General features: G+C 49.6%; 1 protein-coding gene across 1 annotated transcript; it reads left to right on the top strand.

Annotated features, from left to right (window-relative positions):
• Positions 1–599: 599 nt before the first annotated feature.
• On the top strand, positions 600–17,945 carry mrpl12 (mitochondrial ribosomal protein L12). Its single transcript, XM_078225753.1, has 5 exons — positions 600–743; positions 2,788–2,974; positions 9,130–9,204; positions 11,623–11,757; positions 14,217–17,945. Exons 1-5 carry the CDS (start codon positions 694–696, stop codon positions 14,331–14,333), a joined length of 564 nt encoding a protein of 187 aa, XP_078081879.1. The 5' UTR covers positions 600–693; the 3' UTR covers positions 14,334–17,945.
• The last annotated feature ends 864 nt before the right edge of the window (positions 17,946–18,809 follow it).

The raw sequence follows: 18,809 nt of genomic DNA on the forward strand, positions 1-18,809 counted from the left end.
ACCAGGGTGCTACCGGGACTTGATGGATTGAGTTATAAGGAGAGGTTGGATAGACTGGGACTTTGTTCGCTGGAGTGTCGGAGGCTGAGGGGTGATCTCATAGAGGTCTATAAAATAATGAGGGGCACAGATCAGCTAGATAGTCAATATCTTTTCCCAAAGGTGGGGGAGTCAAAAACTAGAGGGCATAGGTTTAAGGTGAGAGGGGAGAGATACAAAAGTGTCCAGAGGGGCCATTGTTTCACACAGAGGGTGGTGAGTGTCTGGAACAAGCTGCCAGAGGTAGTAGTAGAGGTGGGTACAATTTTATCTTTTAAAAAGCATTTAGACAGTTACATGGGTACGATGGGTATAGAGGGATATGGGCCTAACGCGGGCAATTGGGACTAGCTTAGGGGTTTTAAAAAAAGGGTGGCATGGACAAGTTGGGCCGAAGGGCCTGTTTCCATGCTGTAAACATCTGTGACTCTCTCTGCTCCCTCACTGTTTATTTGACTGCTTGTTGATAAAGTTTAATTGAATGCTGGCAGCGCGGTGCATTGTGGGGGAGTGTGATTGGCCGGGGTTGTTAATAAAGTTTAATTGCATGCTGGCAGCGCGGAGGCTGCCGGGTAGGTCAGTCTCTGGAGGTCACCCCTCCCCGTGCCGCCATTGCTCCATGTGCCGGGAGCCGGGCGGTGTGTGGCCGGGGACATGCTGGCGGCGCTGGGGAGAGGGAGCGGCCCAGCCCGGGGCCTGCTCAGGTAGAGGCTGCGTGTGTGAGCGCCCGGGGCCAGGGGGAGCTGGGCCCAGGGAGGAGCCTGGGGCGCGGGTGGGAACCAGGACCCACCGACCCTCCCCATCCCCAGAGGCCCCTCCACTCACCGCCCCCCCCCCCCCAGTCCCCTGCAGCCACTCCCCCCCCCCCCCTCTATGGACCCACATCTCCACCCCCCCCCCCCATGGACCCGCATCTCCACCCCCCCCCCCCATGGACCCACATCTCCACCCCCCCCCCCCATGGGCCCACATCTCCACCCCCCCCCATGGACCCACATCTCCACCCCCCCCCCCCCCATGGACCCACCTCCCCCCCATGGACCCACATCCCCCAATCTCCCCTCCCCCTCACATTGTGCCCCCTCCTCCTCCACCCCCAGAGATTCTGTCCCAGGTTCCTGACTCTCTCTCAGCTTTGATTGAGGTTTAATTATTTAACAATTCTCTCCTGGGGGCTCAGCGTCTGCCCAGTGCCATTCGCTGTCTGTCTACTTTCCCCTGGCTTTTTGCCTTGCTGATCCCTGGCCGGGGTGACTTGGCCGTGCCCGTGCGCTCCAGTCCCCCCAGGACGAGGACGGTGGCTGAGTCTCCATTCATACAATCCTTTCAGTGCAGAAGGAGGATATTCAGCCCATCGAGACTGCACCGACTGCCATCCCAGCCAGACCCTAACTCCGTAATCCCACATATTTAAGTTTATGGTTTATTTATTAGTCACAAGTAGGCTTGTATTAACACTGCAATGAATTTACTGTGAAAATCCCCTAGTTGCCACACTCTGGGACCTGTTTGGGTACACTGAGGGAGAATTTAGCATAGCCAATGCACCTAACCAGCACATCTTTCAGGTTTACCCTGCTAATCTCCCCTGACACTAAGGGGCAATTTAGCATGGCCAATCAACCTAACCCGCACATCTTTGGAGTGTGGGAGGAAACCGGAGCACCCGGAGGAAACCCACACAGACACAGGGAAAATGTGCAAACTCCACACAGACAGTGACCCAAACCCAGAATTGAACACGGCTCCCGTGCTAACCACTGTGTCAGTGTGCCGCCAGTCTCAGCGACAGGCGAGATGCTGCAACCCCTTCCGGCAAGCTTCACGGGAATGGTGGTCAGCGGGACAGAAGCTTTTCTGATGAGCACTTGAAACACCCATAGCATGCAGGGCTGCGGACCAAGTGCTGCAAAATGGAATTGGAATAGATAGGTGCTTGATGACTGGCGCAGACACGATGGGCCGAAAGGTCTCTTTCAGTGCTGCCAAACTCTGTTACTCCATGACAGGAGCACAGAAGCTACCCCATCCCATCAACCCTGCCCTCACTGACCCACACTGGTTAAGCACCACCTTGATTTTAAAATACTTAAAATCCATATTTCCATGGGTAGCACAGTGGTTAGCACTGCTGCCTCGCCGCGCCAGAGACCCGGGTTCGATTCCCGGCTTGGGTCACTGTGCGGAGTCTGTGCATTCTCCCTGTGTCTGCATGCGTTTCCCCCGGGTGCTCGTGTTTCCTCCCACAGTCTGAAAGACGTGCTGGTTAGGTGCATTGGCCATGTTAAATTCTCCCTCCGTCAGTGTACCCCGAACAGGCGCTGGAGTGTAGCGACTCAGGGATTTTCACAGTAACTTTATTGCAGCATTAATGTAAGCCTACTTGTGACACTAATAAATAAAACCCCATGGCCTTGCCCCTCCCTATTTCTGCAATCTCCTCCAGTCCCAGTCAATAACTATTCCCAAATGTCACACCATTGCAATGATTTCAGTGTGAGGTATGTTGGAGGAGTAGCTATCTGTTGACTGCAGCTGCTGGATTTCTATGATTTAAATGTTCCTGTCTGATTTTCCTTGCCGTATGCGCAAACCTCGATAGCCTCAGCATTATTACACACAATCTGAGTTCATGACTTTTCAGGAGTGGTGCTCCTGTCAGGGACAAGGAGCTCCAGAAGAATCTCATAACGCTGCCACTTTCCTGTCTGCCGTTGAACTTTCCATTTCTATTCAATCTTTTTACAGGCGAGAGCTGCGGACGTTCTGTGCCCGGCGGGCTCTGAGGGCCAGCGCCTGTATTCGCTCTGACACCCTGGCAACACCGCCCCTCGACACTGCCCCCAAGAATTACTCGCCAAAGATAAAGCAGCTGGTGCAGGAAATAGCGAGCCTGACGCTTCTCGAAATCTCTGACTTAAATGAACTACTAAAGGTACGTCATACAATGGCCGCCATTTCTTGATGGATCCATTAATGCTTTCTCGGCGGTCCCCCTGAACACGACAGGAGAGTGCAGATTAAGATGTAGATCAGTGAGATCAGTCCTTGATACCTCTGGCTGCATAGACCTGGGGAATGAAGTAATGGGAGCACGGTGGCACAGTGGTTAGCGCTGCTGCCGCACAGCGCCAGCGACCCGGGTTCAATTCCCGGCTTGGGTCACTGTCTGTGCGGAGTCTGAACCTTCTCCCCGTGTCTGTGTGGGTTTCCTCCGGGTGCTCTGGCTTCCTCCCACAGTCCGAAAGAGCTGCTGGTCAGGTGCATTGGCCATGCTAAATTCTCCCTCAGTGTCCCCGAACAGGTGCCGGAGTGGTGACTAGGGGATTTTCACAGTAACTTCATTGCAGTGTTAATGTAAGCCTACTTGTGACACTGAGTAAACTTTAATGTTAGGTGGGTTAGCCGTGTAAACTGCCCCTTAGTGTCCCAAGATGTATAGGTCAGGGGGATTAGTGGGGTAACTGCGTGTGGTTACGGGGTCGGAGAGTCAGTGCAGCCTCGATGGGCCGAATGGCCTCCTCCTGCACTATAGGGATTCTATGATTCTAATGGGAACAGACCCACCACCAGCCGCATCCCCGGTGAGGACAAAGTCTCAGTGTTGTAACTCAGTCTCTTGAGTCCGAAGTTTGTGTGTTTGTCGCACTCCCAAGAGATTTTAAGCAAATGAACAAGGCTGATCCACCAGTGCAGCACCGTGGGAGTTGCTGCATTGTCAGAGGTGCCATCTTTCAAATGAAATGTTGAACAGAGTCCTTCTGGATGGCGGTAAAGGATGCTGTGGTAATTCCCCCGGGCAATAATTATCCCTCAACAAACACAACCAATAAAATGATCTGTTGATTATCACATCCCTGTTTGTGGGAGCTTGCTGTGCGCAAATCAACTGTTTCATTTCTTGTGATAACACTTCAGAAACAACTTCATTGGCTGCAAAGCGCTTTGGAACACTCTGAGGTTGAGGAAGGTGCTATATGAATGCAGGTTTGTTTTTTAAGGTTTAAAATGGACTAGTGTTCGAGCAGTCTTGGCTGAGGCTCTGCGGAGAATGACATTGATTTAATTTGATTTGTTATTGTCACATGTATTCACATACAGTGAAAAGTATTGTTTATTGCGCGCTATACAGACAGAGCATACTGTTCATAGAGAAGGAAAGGAGAGAGTGCAGAATGTAGTGTTACAATCATAGCTAGGGTATAGAGAAAGATTAACTTAATGCAAGGTAAGTCCATTCAAAAGTCTGACAGCAGCAGGGAAGAAGCTGTTCTTGAGTCGGTTGGTGCGTGACCTCAGACTTTTGTATCTTTTTCCTGACGGAAGAAGGTGGAAGAGAGAATGTCCGGGGTGCGTGTGGTCCTTAATTATGCTGGCTGCTTTGCCGAGGCAGCGGGAAGTGTAGACAGAGTCAATGGATGGGAGGCTGGTTTGCATGATGGATTGGGCTATGTTCACAACCTTTTGTAGTTCCTTGCGGTCTTGGGCAGAGCAGGAGCCCAGACCAAGCTGTGATACAACCAGAAAGAATGCTTTCTATGGTGCATCTGTAAAAGTTGGTGAGAGTTGTAGCTGACATGTCAAATTTCCTTAGTCTTCTGAGAAAGTAGAGGCGTTGGTGGGCTTTCTTAACTATAGTGTAGGCATGGGGGGACCAGGACAGGTTGTTGGTGATCTGGACACCTAAAAACCTGAAGCTCTCGACCCTTTCTGCTTCGTCCACGTTGATGTCGACAGGGACATGTTCTCCTTTACGCTTCCTGAAGTCGATGACAATCTCCTTTGTTTTGTTGACATTGAGGGACAGATTATTGTTGCCGCACCAGTTCACCAGATTCTCTATCTCATTCCTGTTCTCTGGTACAATTGGGAAGCAGTGGGCCATAAATGTTGTTTAATGTTCCAGTGATGTGGGAATTCTATCCCATCTCCCGATGCTAGCATTCCATTTATCCTGCTAGTTTGTGGTGCTCCATACCAATTGGTGAATCGGACTTCATTTGGGTCACAATTTCTGGACTACAACGAAAGCATTGAGCTGTGTCTGTCGGTGAACCTGAGTATTTATTGTACAATGTTGATTTAGGAATTTAGCGAGGGACATTGACGGGATGATAACATGGGAGAGTGGCCAGAGACTGTATTGGGCTGTGCGATTTCATAGAATTATAGAATCCCACAGTGCAGAAGGAGGCCATTCGGCCCATTGGGTCTGCCCCGACCACAATCCCACCCAGGTCCTATCCCCATAACGCCATGCATTTACTCTAGCTAGTCCCCCTCACACTAAGGGGCAATTTAGCACGGCCAATCCACCTAACCCGGACATCTTTGAACTTCTAAGGCACTCCCTCTGAATGCTGCGGGTCTACTGAAATACTCAGGAGGCTGCTCACTGAGTGCGAGTGGCTAAAGGCAGGCGGTTTAGTGCAAGCAATCATTGTCATCCTGGGTATTTCTGGGCAGTTCAGCACACGGGGATGTCCTGCGGGCTCGCTGAGTACTCTCGGGTTGTCCAAAATCATTTACTCGCCCTCCACCCCTCACATTGCGCCGTCTGCAAACTTTTACCTTGCGCTGCATTCTTCCCAGAAAGCATAGCTGGAAATCTGACGTTAAATTTGAGGGAAGATGGTGAGATCCAAATGGATGGTTACCCTTCAGAGACCACACCTGCCCAACCCATCAGAGACCACACCTGCCCAACCCTTCAGACACCACACCTGCCCAACCCTTCAGAGACCACACCTGCCCAACCCTTCAGAGACCACACCTGCCCAACCCTTCAGACACCACACCTGCCCAACCCTTCAGACACCACACCTGCCCAACCCTTCAGAGACCACACCTGCCCAACCCTTCGGGCACCACACCTGCCCAACCCTTCAGACACCACACCTGCCCAACCCTTCAGACACCACACCTGCCCAACCCTTCAGAGACCACACCTGCCCAACCCTTCAGAGACCACACCTGCCCAACCCTTCAGACACCACACCTGCCCAACCCTTCAGACACCACACCTGCCCAACCCTTCAGAGACCACACCTGCCCAACCCTTCGGGCACCACACCTGCCCAACCCTTCAGGCACCACACCTGCCCAACCCTTCAGACACCACACCTGCCCAACCCTTCAGAGACCACACCTGCCCAACCCTTCAGAGACCACACCTGCCCAACCCTTCGGGCACCACACCTGCCCAACCCTTCAGACACCACACCTGCCCAACCCTTCAGACACCACACCTGCCCAACCCTTCAGAGACCACACCTGCCCAACCCTTCAGACACCACACCTGCCCAACCCATCAGAGACCACACCTGCCCAACCCTTCAGAGACCACACCTGCCCAACCCTTCAGAGACCACACCTGCCCAACCCATCAGAGACCACACCTGCCCAACCCTTCAGAGACCACACCTGCCCAACCCTTCAGACACCACACCTGCCCAACCCATCAGAGACCACACCTGCCCAACCCTTCAGAGACCACACCTGCCCAACCCTTCAGAGACCACACCTGCCCAACCCATCAGAGACCACACCTGCCCAACCCATCAGAGACCACACCTGCCCAACCCATCAGAGACCACACCTGCCCAACCCATCAGACACCACACCTGCCCAACCCTTCGGGCGCCACATGTTGTGCTTGTGGCAGAGTCTGCAGATAGAGACAGTAGAGTGCTGGAGAAACTCTGCAGGTCTGACAGCGTCTGGAGCGAGAATAGAGCCCACCTTTTGAGTCAGGATGACCCTGCTCTGACGCTGTCAGACCTGCTGAGACATTCCGGCATTTTCTGTTTCAGATTCCAGCATCTTCAGTATTTTGCCTTTATCTGCAGATAGAGCTTTGGAGGCTCAGCCATCTTAGAACCCATTGCAGTGCAGTGGAAGCCAGTCATTCTTGATCCTGAGGCTGAGAGAGAGGTTTCTGATTATGTACTTGTGGGGCTCGAGATTCATTCCGGGGGGTTATGGCGCAGTGGTTAGCACTGCTGTCTCACAGCACCAGGGACTCGGGTTTGATTCCTGGCTTGGGTCGCTGTCTGTGCGGAGTTTGGAAGTTCTCCCAGTGTCTGTGTGGTTTCCTCCGGGAGCTCCGGTTTCCCCCCTCAGTCTGAAAGACGTGCTGGTTAGGGTGCATTGACCCGGACAGGCGCCGGAGTGTGGCGACTAAGGGAATTTCACAGTAACTTCATTGCAGTGTTAATGTAAGCCTTACTTGTGACTAATAAATGAACTTTACTTTTTACTCTTCTGGTTCCTGTGGAGACAGTACAAGTTCTGGGTTCTGAGCGATAACTCACCAACACCATCAGTGTCCCACAGATGTGTTTGTTGTAGAATCTGAAAGCGCTGAGGTTCTGTTTGAAACTTGATGCAGAACCAGTGGCAGCGAATCATAGAATCCCTACAGTGCAGAACGAGGCCATTCGGCCCATCGAGCCTGTACCGGCCACAATCCCACCCAGGTCCTATCCCCGTAACCCCACATATTTACCCTCCTATTCCCCCGACACTAGGGTCAATTTAGCATGGCCAATCAACCTAACCCTCGGGTTTGGACTTGAAGTGCCTGGGTGGCCACCACATGAGCAAGTTTGAACTGAGTCTCTGAAGATCTTTCACAGAAAGCGTGCAGGTGAAGGGGCAGAATTAGGCCATTCGGCCCATCAAATCCACTCTGCCATTCGATCATGGCTGATATCCTCCTCATCCCCATTCTCCTGCCTTCTCCCCATAACCCTTCAACCCATTCCCAGTTAAAAATCTGTCTAACTCCTTAAATTTACTCACTGTCCAAGCATCCACCGCACTTTGGGGCAGCGAATTCCACAGATTCACAACCCTTTGGGAGAAGTAGTTTCTCCCCAACACTGTTTTAAATTTGCTGCCCCTTATCCTAAGACGATGACCTCTCGTCCTAGAATGCCCCACAAGAGGAAGCTCTGTGGATTGAACAAGTGCAGAAGTGCTTCTTCCCAGCTTGGTTTCAATAGCTGCATTATACACGTGCTGTGGCTGGTGTCTATTATTTGGAGCTTACGGTTTAAATCAATATTTCCTGTGACGACATATATATGGTTGCATATTTCCCGGATAGTGTGGTGAGTTGCTCCTGTGGAAATGTTGAATTCAATCAAGGCAAAATACTGTGGATTCTGGAGTTCTGAAATAAAAATAGAAAGTGCAAGGAAAAACTCAGCAGGTCTGGCAGCATCTGTGGAGAGAAAAAGACTCGACGTTTCACATCCAGTGTGACTTCATAATTGAAGTGAGTTAGGAATGTGGAAAAGAGGGAGGGGCAGTGAAGCAAAAGAGAAGGTCAAAGGGCAGGGGAGATTAAATGACAAAGATGGGGTGGCACAGTGGTTAGCACTGCTGCTTCTCAGCGCCAAGGACTCTGGTTTCTTCCCACAGACCAAAGATGTGCAGGTTAGGTGCATTGGCCGTGCTAAATTGACCCTTAGTGTTCGGGGGACTGGCTAGGATAAATGCATGGGGTTATGGGGATAGGGCCTGGTCGGTGCAGCCTCGATGGGCTTAATGGCCTCCTTCTGCACTGTAGAATTCTATGTGACAATACAAAGCAGAGTATTAAAAGCACAAAACATTGGTCCAAAATAGGTGTTAACAGCAGAATAAAGATCAGCACTGTCTGAAAGCAAAGTAGCAGAATGTGTTAATAGCAGAATAAAGGTCAGTACTGTCTGAAAGCAAAATAACAGAATTTTGTTACTAGCAGAGTAAATGAAAGTTTCAATGAACTGCTGAAAGCAAAAAACATGAGAAGAGACAGACTGGCAGTTGGGGTGAGGGAAGATTCAAAATGGAGGGCAGAGCTGATGTTGGAAAGTTGTTGAACTCAGTGTTGAGATCAGAAAGTTGTATAGTGCCCAATCGAAAGATGAAGTGCTGCTCCTCCAGTTTGCGTTGGGCTTCATTGGAAACATTGCCACAGGCCAAGGACAGAAATGTGAGCCTGAGAGCAAGCGGGGGATTTGGAATGGCAAATGACCAGAATATTGAATTGTTTGTGTGGCGTTTATTGATGCCAGTTAATGCTCTTTTTTGTCTTCACAGAAAACACTGAAAATTCAGGATATTGGAATGATGCCGATGGCAGGAGCAATAGCAGCTGCGCAGCCGGTTTCCCAGGTAACGACCGTGAGAGATAAACGCTCGCTGCTGTCCTGACCGGTAACCAGCCTCCCAGCTTCTGCCCTCCGTAAACTCAAACTCATCCAAAACCTGCACCAAATTCTTGTTCACCCATCACCCCCTGTGCTTCCCAATCCCTAACGCTTCTCAGTCCATCGATTCACACCCCTCCCATCACTCTACCCCTCTCTCCCTCTCATCTCTTCCTGCCCTGCAACTCTGAGTGATATCTGCACTCCTTTGATTTATTATTGTCACATGTGTTGGTATACAGTGAAAAATATTGTTTCTTGCGTGCTATACAGACAAAACATACTGTTCATAGAGAAGGAAACGAGAGTGCAGAATGTAGTGTTACAGTCATAGCTAGGGTGTAGAGAAAGATCAACTTAATGCAAGGTAAGTCCATTCAAAAGTCTGACAGCAGCAGGGAAGAAGCTGTTCTTGAGTCGGTTGGTATGTGACCTCAGACTTTTGTATCTTTCCTGGTGGAAGAGAGAATGTCCGAGGTGCGTGGGGTCCTTAATTATGCTGGCTGCTTTGCTGAGGCAGCGGGCAGTGTAGACAGAGTCAATGGATGGGAGGCTGGTTTGAGTGATGGACTGGGCTTCATTCACAACCTTTTGTAATTTCTTGTTGTCTTGGGCAGAGCAGGAGCCACACCAAGCTGTGATACAAACAGAATGCTTTCTATGGTGCATCTGTAAATGTTGATGAGAGTCGTAGTGGACATGCCAAATTTCCCTGGTCTCCTAATTCTGGCCTCTTGTGCATTGCTGATTTTAACCGCTCCACCATTAGCAGCCATGCTTTCAGCTGCCAAGGCCTTAATTGGGGGAGCTCTTGTGGCACAGTGGGTAGCGTGCCCTCCAGTGGGTAGCGTGCCCTCCAGTGGGTAGCGTGCCCTCCAGTGGGTAGTGTGCCCTCCAGTGGGTAGCGTGCCTCTACTTCTAGGTCAAAGTCCCACTTGAGGATTTGCTGGCCAAGCCGATTGAATTTTCAGTCTGTAAATCCATCCAATGCATCCGATGTCAGCTGGTGAGAGCGGGAGATTTTCAGGCCGGTCAGACTGCAGAAGGCGGTGGCAAACCCCTGCAGTACTCTGCCAAGCTTAATCATGGGCCAATCCAACAGAGATCCCTGGTCACAAATACTCTCTTTAGGGCCTGGTACCTGAAGGAGGAGGCGGAACCCCCCCTTCGCTCCGTTTTATAGGCGCTATATAAATGCGAGTTATTGCAGTTAATGAGCTGTCTGATCTCTCAGAAGCTTCAAAGGAGCCGGCTGTTCTGTTACTGGGGTTAGAGGTCAGAATGCAGCTGGCCGCTGGGATGAGAGCATTTCCTGCCCTCCCCTAGTTGCCCTTGAACTTAGTGTCTCACTCGGCCATTTCAGGGGGCGTTTAAGAGTCAGCCCATTACTTTGTGTCTAGAGTCACATGTAGGCCAGACCGGGTAAGGACGGCAGACTTCCGCCCCTAAAGGACATTAGTGAACCAGATGGCTTCGTGGTCATCATTAGACTATTAATTGAATTCAAATTTCACCAAATGCTGGGTGGGAATCGAGCCCAGAGCTTACCCTGGGTCCCTGGATTACTAGTCCAGTGACAATACCACTACATCACTGCATCCCCATTTATGTTCCCGATTCAGCTAACACTGCATTTAACAGCCCTGTTAGTCAAACAGTATATATCGTTTGGGAATTGGGCAGTTGTTGTTTTTTTTGAGGTGGCTTTTTCCCCAATTTCTAGTCGATATGAAACTCTGAGCTTAAAGCTGGTGTGGGCAGGACACTCAGAGTATAATGCTGAACGGCAGGACGAGGCAATCCTCAATACAGTATTTGAGGCTCTGAAGAAGCGTCATATTGGGGAGGCGATGGCCCAGTGGTATTATCGCTAGACTGTTTAATCCAGAACCTTAGCGAATGTTCTGGGGACCCGGGTTCGAATCCCGCCACGGCAGATGATGCAATTTGAATTCAATATCTGATGACCGTGAAACCATTGTCGGAAAAACCCATCTGGTTCGCTAATGTCCTTTAGGGAAGGAAATCTGCCGTCCTTACCCGGTCTGGCCTACATGTGACTCCAGAGCCACAGCAATGTGGTTGACACTCAGCCTCTCTCTGAAATGGCCCAGCAAGCCACTCAGTTCAAGGGCAACTAGGGATTGGCGATAAATGCTGGCCCAGCCAGGGACACCCATGCCCCACGAATGAATAAAAGAAAAATAAACATTGACTCTGTTTCCTCCTCCACAGATGCTGCCAGACCCTGCTGAGTTTATCCTGCATTCTCTGTTTTTACTCCCGCAGTATTGTGCTTTTATTCGAGGATTGTTACCCGTTCTGCTGCCTTGCCCTGTCTGATGTCCCTGTTTTGTTTTCTTTGCTCTTGTTTCCCGAGCAGGCAGAAGAAGAGGCGGCCCCCGTGAAGAAGGAGAAAACACATTTCACAGTCAAACTGACAGAATTCAAGGCGGCAGAGAAAGTGAAACTCATTAAAGAAGTGAAGAACTGTATTTCTGGCCTCAACCTCGTGCAGGTGAGGTGACCTGGCGGAAGGAAAGGCCACCCCCCCTCCCCCCCCTCTCCCCCCCCTCTCCCCAGCAGTCCGATGCTCAGGGCTGTTGTGAACAGCTGTGGCTCTCGGTGTCTCGGTTCTGAATCCGAAAGCTGTGGGTACAAGACCCCCTGGGGAGGGGTATCCAGATTGACACTCACTGGAGTGAAGGCTCCTGTTTGGAGACAGGTTACTGTCATCTTTCTGATTTTTATCACTGAATTTACAGTTTACATTTTCAGTCTGGTTTAATCTGGTTTCAGTCATTTGACATGCTTGGTTTCATTGGTCAGAACATTGAATACAGGAGTTGGGACGTCTTGTTGAAGTTGTCCAAGACGTTGGTAAGGCCACACTTAGAATACTGTGTGCAATTCTAGTCACCCGATTATAGAAAGGATATTATTAAGCTAGAAAGAGTGCAGGAAAGATTTACTAGGATGCTACCGGGACTTGACCGTTTTGAGTTATAAGGAGAGGCTGGATAGACTGGGACTTTGTTCCCCTGGAATGTAGGAGGCTGAGGGGTGACCTTATAGAGGTCTATAAAATAATGAGGGGCACAGATCAGCTAGATAGTCAATATCTTTTCCCAAAGATAGGGGAGTCTAAAACTAGAGGGCATCGGTTTAAGGTGAGAGAGGAGAGATACAAAAGGGTCCAGAGGGACAATTTTTTCACAGAGGGTGGTGAGTGTCTGGAACAAGCTACCAGAGGTAGTAGTAGAGGCGGGTACAATTTTGTCTTTTAAAAAGCGTTTAGACAGTTACATGGGTAAGATGGGCATAGAGGGATATGGGCCAAATGTGGGCAATTGGGACTAGCTTAGTGGTAAAAACTGGGCAGCATGGACAAGTTGGGCCGAAGGGCCTGTTTCCGTGCTGTAAATCTCTATGACTGTCTTCTTGATAGTTTCTCGATTTGGGAGTGTAGATGGGGTGACTTTAGCCTCTGTGAGTGATGCTCTTGTGCTGATTGTTGGTGAGTGGGGTAGATTTCATTGTCCTGATCAAATGTCAAATTGAGGAATAAGGGGATCGGGTGAGAGAGTGGATTTCGGGAGAAGGATCAGCCATGATCTTATCGAACAGCCGGGGAGCCGCATTCGGCCCTACGGCCAGTTCCTGCTCCTGTTTGTTATTTTGTTTCTGCTGCTCAACCACCAGGTTCCAGTGGTATTGTCACTGGGCTAGTAATCCAGAGGCCCGGGCTAATGCTCTAGGAATCCGGGTTCGAATCCCACCAAGGCAGATGGTGAAATTTGAATTCAATAAAACACATCTGGAATTAAGAATCTACTGATGACCATGAAACCATTGTCGATTGTCGGAAAAACCCATCTGGTTCACTAATGTCCTTCAGGGAAGGAAATCTGCCGTCCTTACCCGGTCTGGCCTACATGTGACCCCAGAGCCGCAGCAATGTGGTTGACTCTCAACTGCCCTCGGGTATCAAGGGGTGGGCAATAAATGCTGGCCAGCCAACAACGCCCATGTCCCACGAATGGATGAATAGATTAGGAATGAGAATGTGGTGGTGGGGCCTTTTCCCACCCAATCTCTGCAGACAAGGCCTATGACACCAGTTACCCCGACCCCTCGCTCCCTTTACTGCCAGTTCCTCTTGGGAGCCGCTAACTTGAGTGCTGTTGAAGTTGGGGGGGAGCATGGTGGGCTGTGTCCAGTAGGGGTGAGGGAGCGTGGTGGGCTGTGTCCAGTGGGGGTGAGGGGGCGTGGTGGGCTGTGGTCGGGGTTGGGGGGGAGGGGGGGGCGTGGCATGGCGGGTGGGCTGTTGACAATCACCAGGCAAGACTGTTCTCTTCCTGTGGGGGAGCACTTCAGCGGTCACGGGCATTCAACCTCTGATCTTCGGGTAAGCGTTCTCCAAGGTGGCCTTCACGACACACGACAGCGCAGAGTCGCTGAGCAGAAACTGATAGCCAAGTTCCACACACATGAGGACGGCCTAAACCGGGATGTTGGATTTATGTCACATTATCAGTAAACGCCACAGCTTGCCTCCTGGACTTGCGGGCTGTCCTGTCTGGAGACAATACACATCTCTTTAACCTGTGCTTAATGCTCCCTCCACTCACATTGTCTGTATCTTTAAGACCTGGTTGGCTGTAGAGATTCGCATTCTAATCAGTATTCTGTAACTTGATGTTGTGTCTCTGTGCCCTGTTTGAGAGCAGATTTCCACTCCATCTGACGAAGGAGCAGCGCTCCGAAAGCTAATGGTATTTGCTACCAAATAAACCTGTTGGACTTTAACCTGGTGTTGTTAAAACTCTTACGGGCGGGCTGTAGCCAGGGACGGTGTGGCAGGCGGGCTGTAGCCGGGGGCGTGACGGACTGTGGTGCTACGTGCATCGCCGGGTTTGGAGAATTCCTGCGGTGGGTGTCTTTTTGCGGTTAATGTTGTGTTTGTTCGTTCCGTAGGCGAAGAAGCTGGTAGAATCCCTTCCTCAAGAGGTGAGAGCCAACGTTTCGAAGGAGGAGGCAGAAAAGCTGAAGGCTGCCCTCGAGGCAGCAGGAGGAACAGTTCAACTGGAATAATTTTCCTATTCCTGCCAATCCTTGGCCTGGAGGATACCATGGAGACCGATTCCTGGGCCTTTGTCAGACCAGCACGCCGTCAAGGTGTCTTGGAGCTGCTATACTGTGTCATGGGACTGATATAAAGTGTCAATGGGGAGTGTAGTTTGACCAAGATATTGTTTGTTTGTATGTATGTTTGCATATTATGATTTTATACCACTTCTAAAGTGCTGAAGGGTGCCGCCAAACAGGAATAATTCAGACATTGTAAATGCCCTCCCTGTACAGTAACCTTCGCTCGCAGTCAGCTCAATCTCCGTGTGAATTGTTTCTCATTTTCATCTAACATTAAATGGCAAACCAAACCTTTTTAAAACTCCGAAGATTAACATTTTTGAAGTGCCGTCCAATGACCAATTGTCCCCCAGCCGGCTGGTACCTCGTGCTAACTCACCTCTGGATGTGGTGTAGGGTCCCACGAACATCACGGTTGGGGGTGGTGGAGCATCTGTGGCCTCGTCCTGGTACCATTCCAGTAAATCTCCCCAACTCCATCTCCAAGATCTTAATATCCTTCCTTGTGATGCCAAGAATTGAATACACGACTCTCTCACGGCCTGACCTGTGGTTTTTTAAAAAAGATTTAGCACTCTATTTAGAAACCCAAAGATCCTGTATGTTTTTACCATAACTTTCTCAACTCGCCAGGTCACGTAAACTAACAGGTCTAATCCTGCATTCTGCAAACATTGTGTTCCTATTGTGCCTTTCCTTCCCAAAATATATCACTTCGAGCAAGTCTTAGAATTGGTGATCATCAAACTACACAATTATCGTAAAAACCCATCTGGTTCACTAATGTTCTTTAGGGAAGGAAATCTGCCATCCTTACCCGGTCTGGCCTACAGTAATGTGGTTGACCCTAAACTGCCTCTTGACATGGTTTAGTAAGAGACTTTTTCAATTCATTCGAGGGATGTGGGTGTCATTGGCCAGAATTTATTGCCCATCCCTATTGACCTTGCGAAGGTGGTGAGCTCCCTCCTTGAATCACTGCAGTCCATGCGGTGTAGGTACACCCACCGTGCTGATAGGGAGGGAATTCCAGGATTTTGACCCAGCGACAGTGAAGGAACGGCGATGTATTTCCAAGTCAGGATGGTGAGTGGCTTGGAGGGGAACCTAAAGGCGGTGGTGTTTGCGTATGTCTGCTGCCCTTGTCCTTCTAGATGGTCATGGTTGTGGGTTTGGAAGGTGCTGCCCAGGGGAGCATTGGTGAGTTCCTGCAGTGCATCTTGTAGATGGTACACGGCTGTCAGTCACTGTGTGTTGGTGATGGGGGGATGAATGTGGATGTGGTGCCAATCAAGAGGGGCTGCTTTGTCCTGGATGGTGTCGAGCTTCTTAAGTGTTGTTGGAGCTGCACCCATCCAGGCAAGTGGGGAATATTCTATCACACTCCTGACTTGTGTCTTATTGATGGTGGACAGGCTTTGGGGAGACTGGTGGTGAGTTACTGTAGGATTCCCAGCCTCTGACCTGCTGTGGTAGCCACTGTGGTTCATGAAGGTTCGCTGTCAACACCTTAAGAGCATTGATCACCGCCCCCCCCCCCCGCTCTGTTCCGCTCCCTCCACCCGAGGTCAGTTGTGTCCCATTCCACCCCCCTGCACCCCCCCCGGCCACCTGTCCTGAATGTTTACTACTATAATAAATTTAGTGTGATTTTATAATATACATTTGTGAGTTAATATTCAACTAAAAGAGCAGTGCTCCCATATCAATCCCTGGGAATTCCTCTTTGTGTCTGAGAGAGAGATGGGCTTCAGTTCTGTAAAGGACATCATGTGGTTCTCTCTCAAACAAGCTTTGAAATTCTAAACACGTCAACCCCTCATCAATGAACCTTTCAGGATCTCCGTCGAGTTGGTCAAAACTCTCTGGTTTGCATTTTATGAAGCCATGTTTTCCCCCCAAGTGCTAAATAATTTTCTCCCGGATTATTGTTTTGAGTTGTCTACACCTTTTTCTGCAGGCTGATTGGTACCTACCAGGTTTAACTCTGTCTTATTTCACACAAGGATTTAACTTTTGAGATAGAATAATACGATCCTACAGTGCAGAAGGAGGCCATTCAGCCCATCGAGTCTGCACCGAGCACAATCCCACCCAGGCCCGATCCCCATGCATTTCAAGTTTATTTATTAGTGTCACAAGTAGGCTTACATTAACACTGCAATGAAGTTACCGTGAAAATCCCCTCACTGCCACACTCCGGCATCTGTTTGGATGCAATGAGGGAGAATTTAACATGGCCAATGCACCTAACCAGCACGTCTTTCGGACTGTGGGAGGAAACCGGAGCACCCGGAGGAAACCCATGCAGACACGGGGAGAATGTGCAAACTCCACCCAAGGTGGAATCGAACGTGAATCCCTGGCGCTGTGAGGCAGCAGTGCTAGCCACCGTGCCACCCCTACCCTAGCTAGTCCCCCTGACACTAAGGACCAATTTAGCATAGCCAATCTACCTAACTTGCACATTTTTGGACTCCTCTCCCATTTTCTGCTCATTTCCAGAATGTTTACTATTGAGTATTTTACATTTTCATGTAACTATTTAACTCCCTTGCTGCAAGTCTCGTGCTCTCTGCTTCAACTGTTCTGTTATTGAAGGAAATGGTTGCTGATTTGTGACCTACCTCCAGATACTGTTTTTTTTTGCCCAATATCTCTCTAATACTTTGAACAATAAGCTGTCAATCTCCCAACTGATCCATCATCAGTTGCCATTTGTGGAAGAGAGTTCCAAGTTTCTCCCACCATTTCTGTGTTGCAGAGTTTCCTCATTTCATTTCCGAAAGGTCTGGTTATAAGTTTACACTCATCCCCTCTGGTCTCGGGGTTCCCCCATCAGTAGAAATAGTTTCTTTCTATCTGTCCTATCTTGAAAACAATCAAATCCCTTTTTTAAGCTTTTAAATTCCAAGAAATCCACCCTTGATTTGTGTCACCTCTTGAAATTTAATCCTTTTAATGTGGGATTTGATTTATTATTGTCACATACAATGAAAAGTATTGTTTCTTGTCCAAATAGGGAGAATGAGGGGTGACCTTATTGAGGTGTATAGGATCATGCACGGGTGGCACAGTGGTTAGCACTGCTGCCTCACAGCACCAGGGACCCGGGTTCGATTCCCGGCTCAGGTCACTATCAGTGTGGAGTCTGCATGTTCTCCCCGTGTCTGCGTGGGTTTCCTCCGGGTGCTCCGGATTCCTCCCACAGTCCGAACGACGTGCTGGTTAGGTGCATTGACCTGGACTCTGGCGGCTAGGGGAAGTTCACGGTAACTTCATTGCAGTGTTAATGTCAGTCTTACTTGTGACGAATAAGTGAACTTTTTTTTTCGTGAGGGTGCACAGATAAGGATGAACACACAAAGTCTTTTTTTTTTCCCCCCAGGGAGGGGGAATTGAAAACTGGAGGGCATAGATTTAAGGTGCGAGGGGGAAGAATGAAAATGGACCTGAGGGGTAGCTTCTTCACGCAGAGGGTGGTGCAGATATAGAATGAGCTGCCAGAGAAAGTGGTGGAGGCAAGTTCAATAGCAACAATAAGCTGATAGTGATAGCCTTTTTCCTCTGATGGAGAAATCCAGCACGAGGGGGCATGGCTTTAAATTGAGGGGGGGTAGTTATAGAACCGATGTCAGGGGTAGGTTCTTTACCCAGAGGGTGGTGAGGGATTGGAATGCCCTGCCAGCATCAGTAGTAAATGCGCCTAGTTTGGGGGCGTTTAAGAGATCCGTAGATAGGTTCATGGACGAAAAGAAATTGGTTTAGGTTGGAGGGTCACAGTTTTTTTTTAACTGGTCGGTGCAACATCGTGGGCCGAAGGGCCTGTTCTGCGCTGTAATGTTCTATGTTCTAACATTTAAAAAGCATTTGGACAAGCACATGGATGGGGAAGGATTAGAGGGATATGGGCCAAACGTGGGCAATTGGAACCAGCTGGGAGGGCACCATAGTCAGCATGGACCAGCTGGGCCGAAGGGCCTGTTTCTATGCTGTATTGCTGTATGACTCTAACTCCAAGGTGGTGACGTAGTGGTATTGTCACTGGACTAGTAATCCAGAGAGCCAGAGTAATGCTCTGGGGACACGAGTTCGAATCTCGCTCTGGCAGGTGATATTTGAATTCAATAAAAATCTGGAATTAAGAATCTACTGATGACCATGAAACCATTGTCAATTGTTGCAAAAACCCATCTGGTTCACTAATGTCCTTTCGGGAAGGAAATCTGCCGTCCTTACCTGGTCTGGCCTACATGTGACTCCAGAGCCACGGCAATGTGGTTGACACTCAACTGCCCTCAGACAATTAGGGATTGGTAATAAATACTGACCATTCAGCGACGCCCACATCCTGTAAACAAATAAAAATAAATTCTGGTAAACAATGGCTGGTGGGAAAAAAATAATTTTATTTGCTTT

This window comes from Mustelus asterias, chromosome 12, assembly GCF_964213995.1.
Source record: "Mustelus asterias chromosome 12, sMusAst1.hap1.1, whole genome shotgun sequence".
In the NCBI taxonomy this organism is placed as follows: Eukaryota; Metazoa; Chordata; class Chondrichthyes; order Carcharhiniformes; family Triakidae; genus Mustelus; species Mustelus asterias.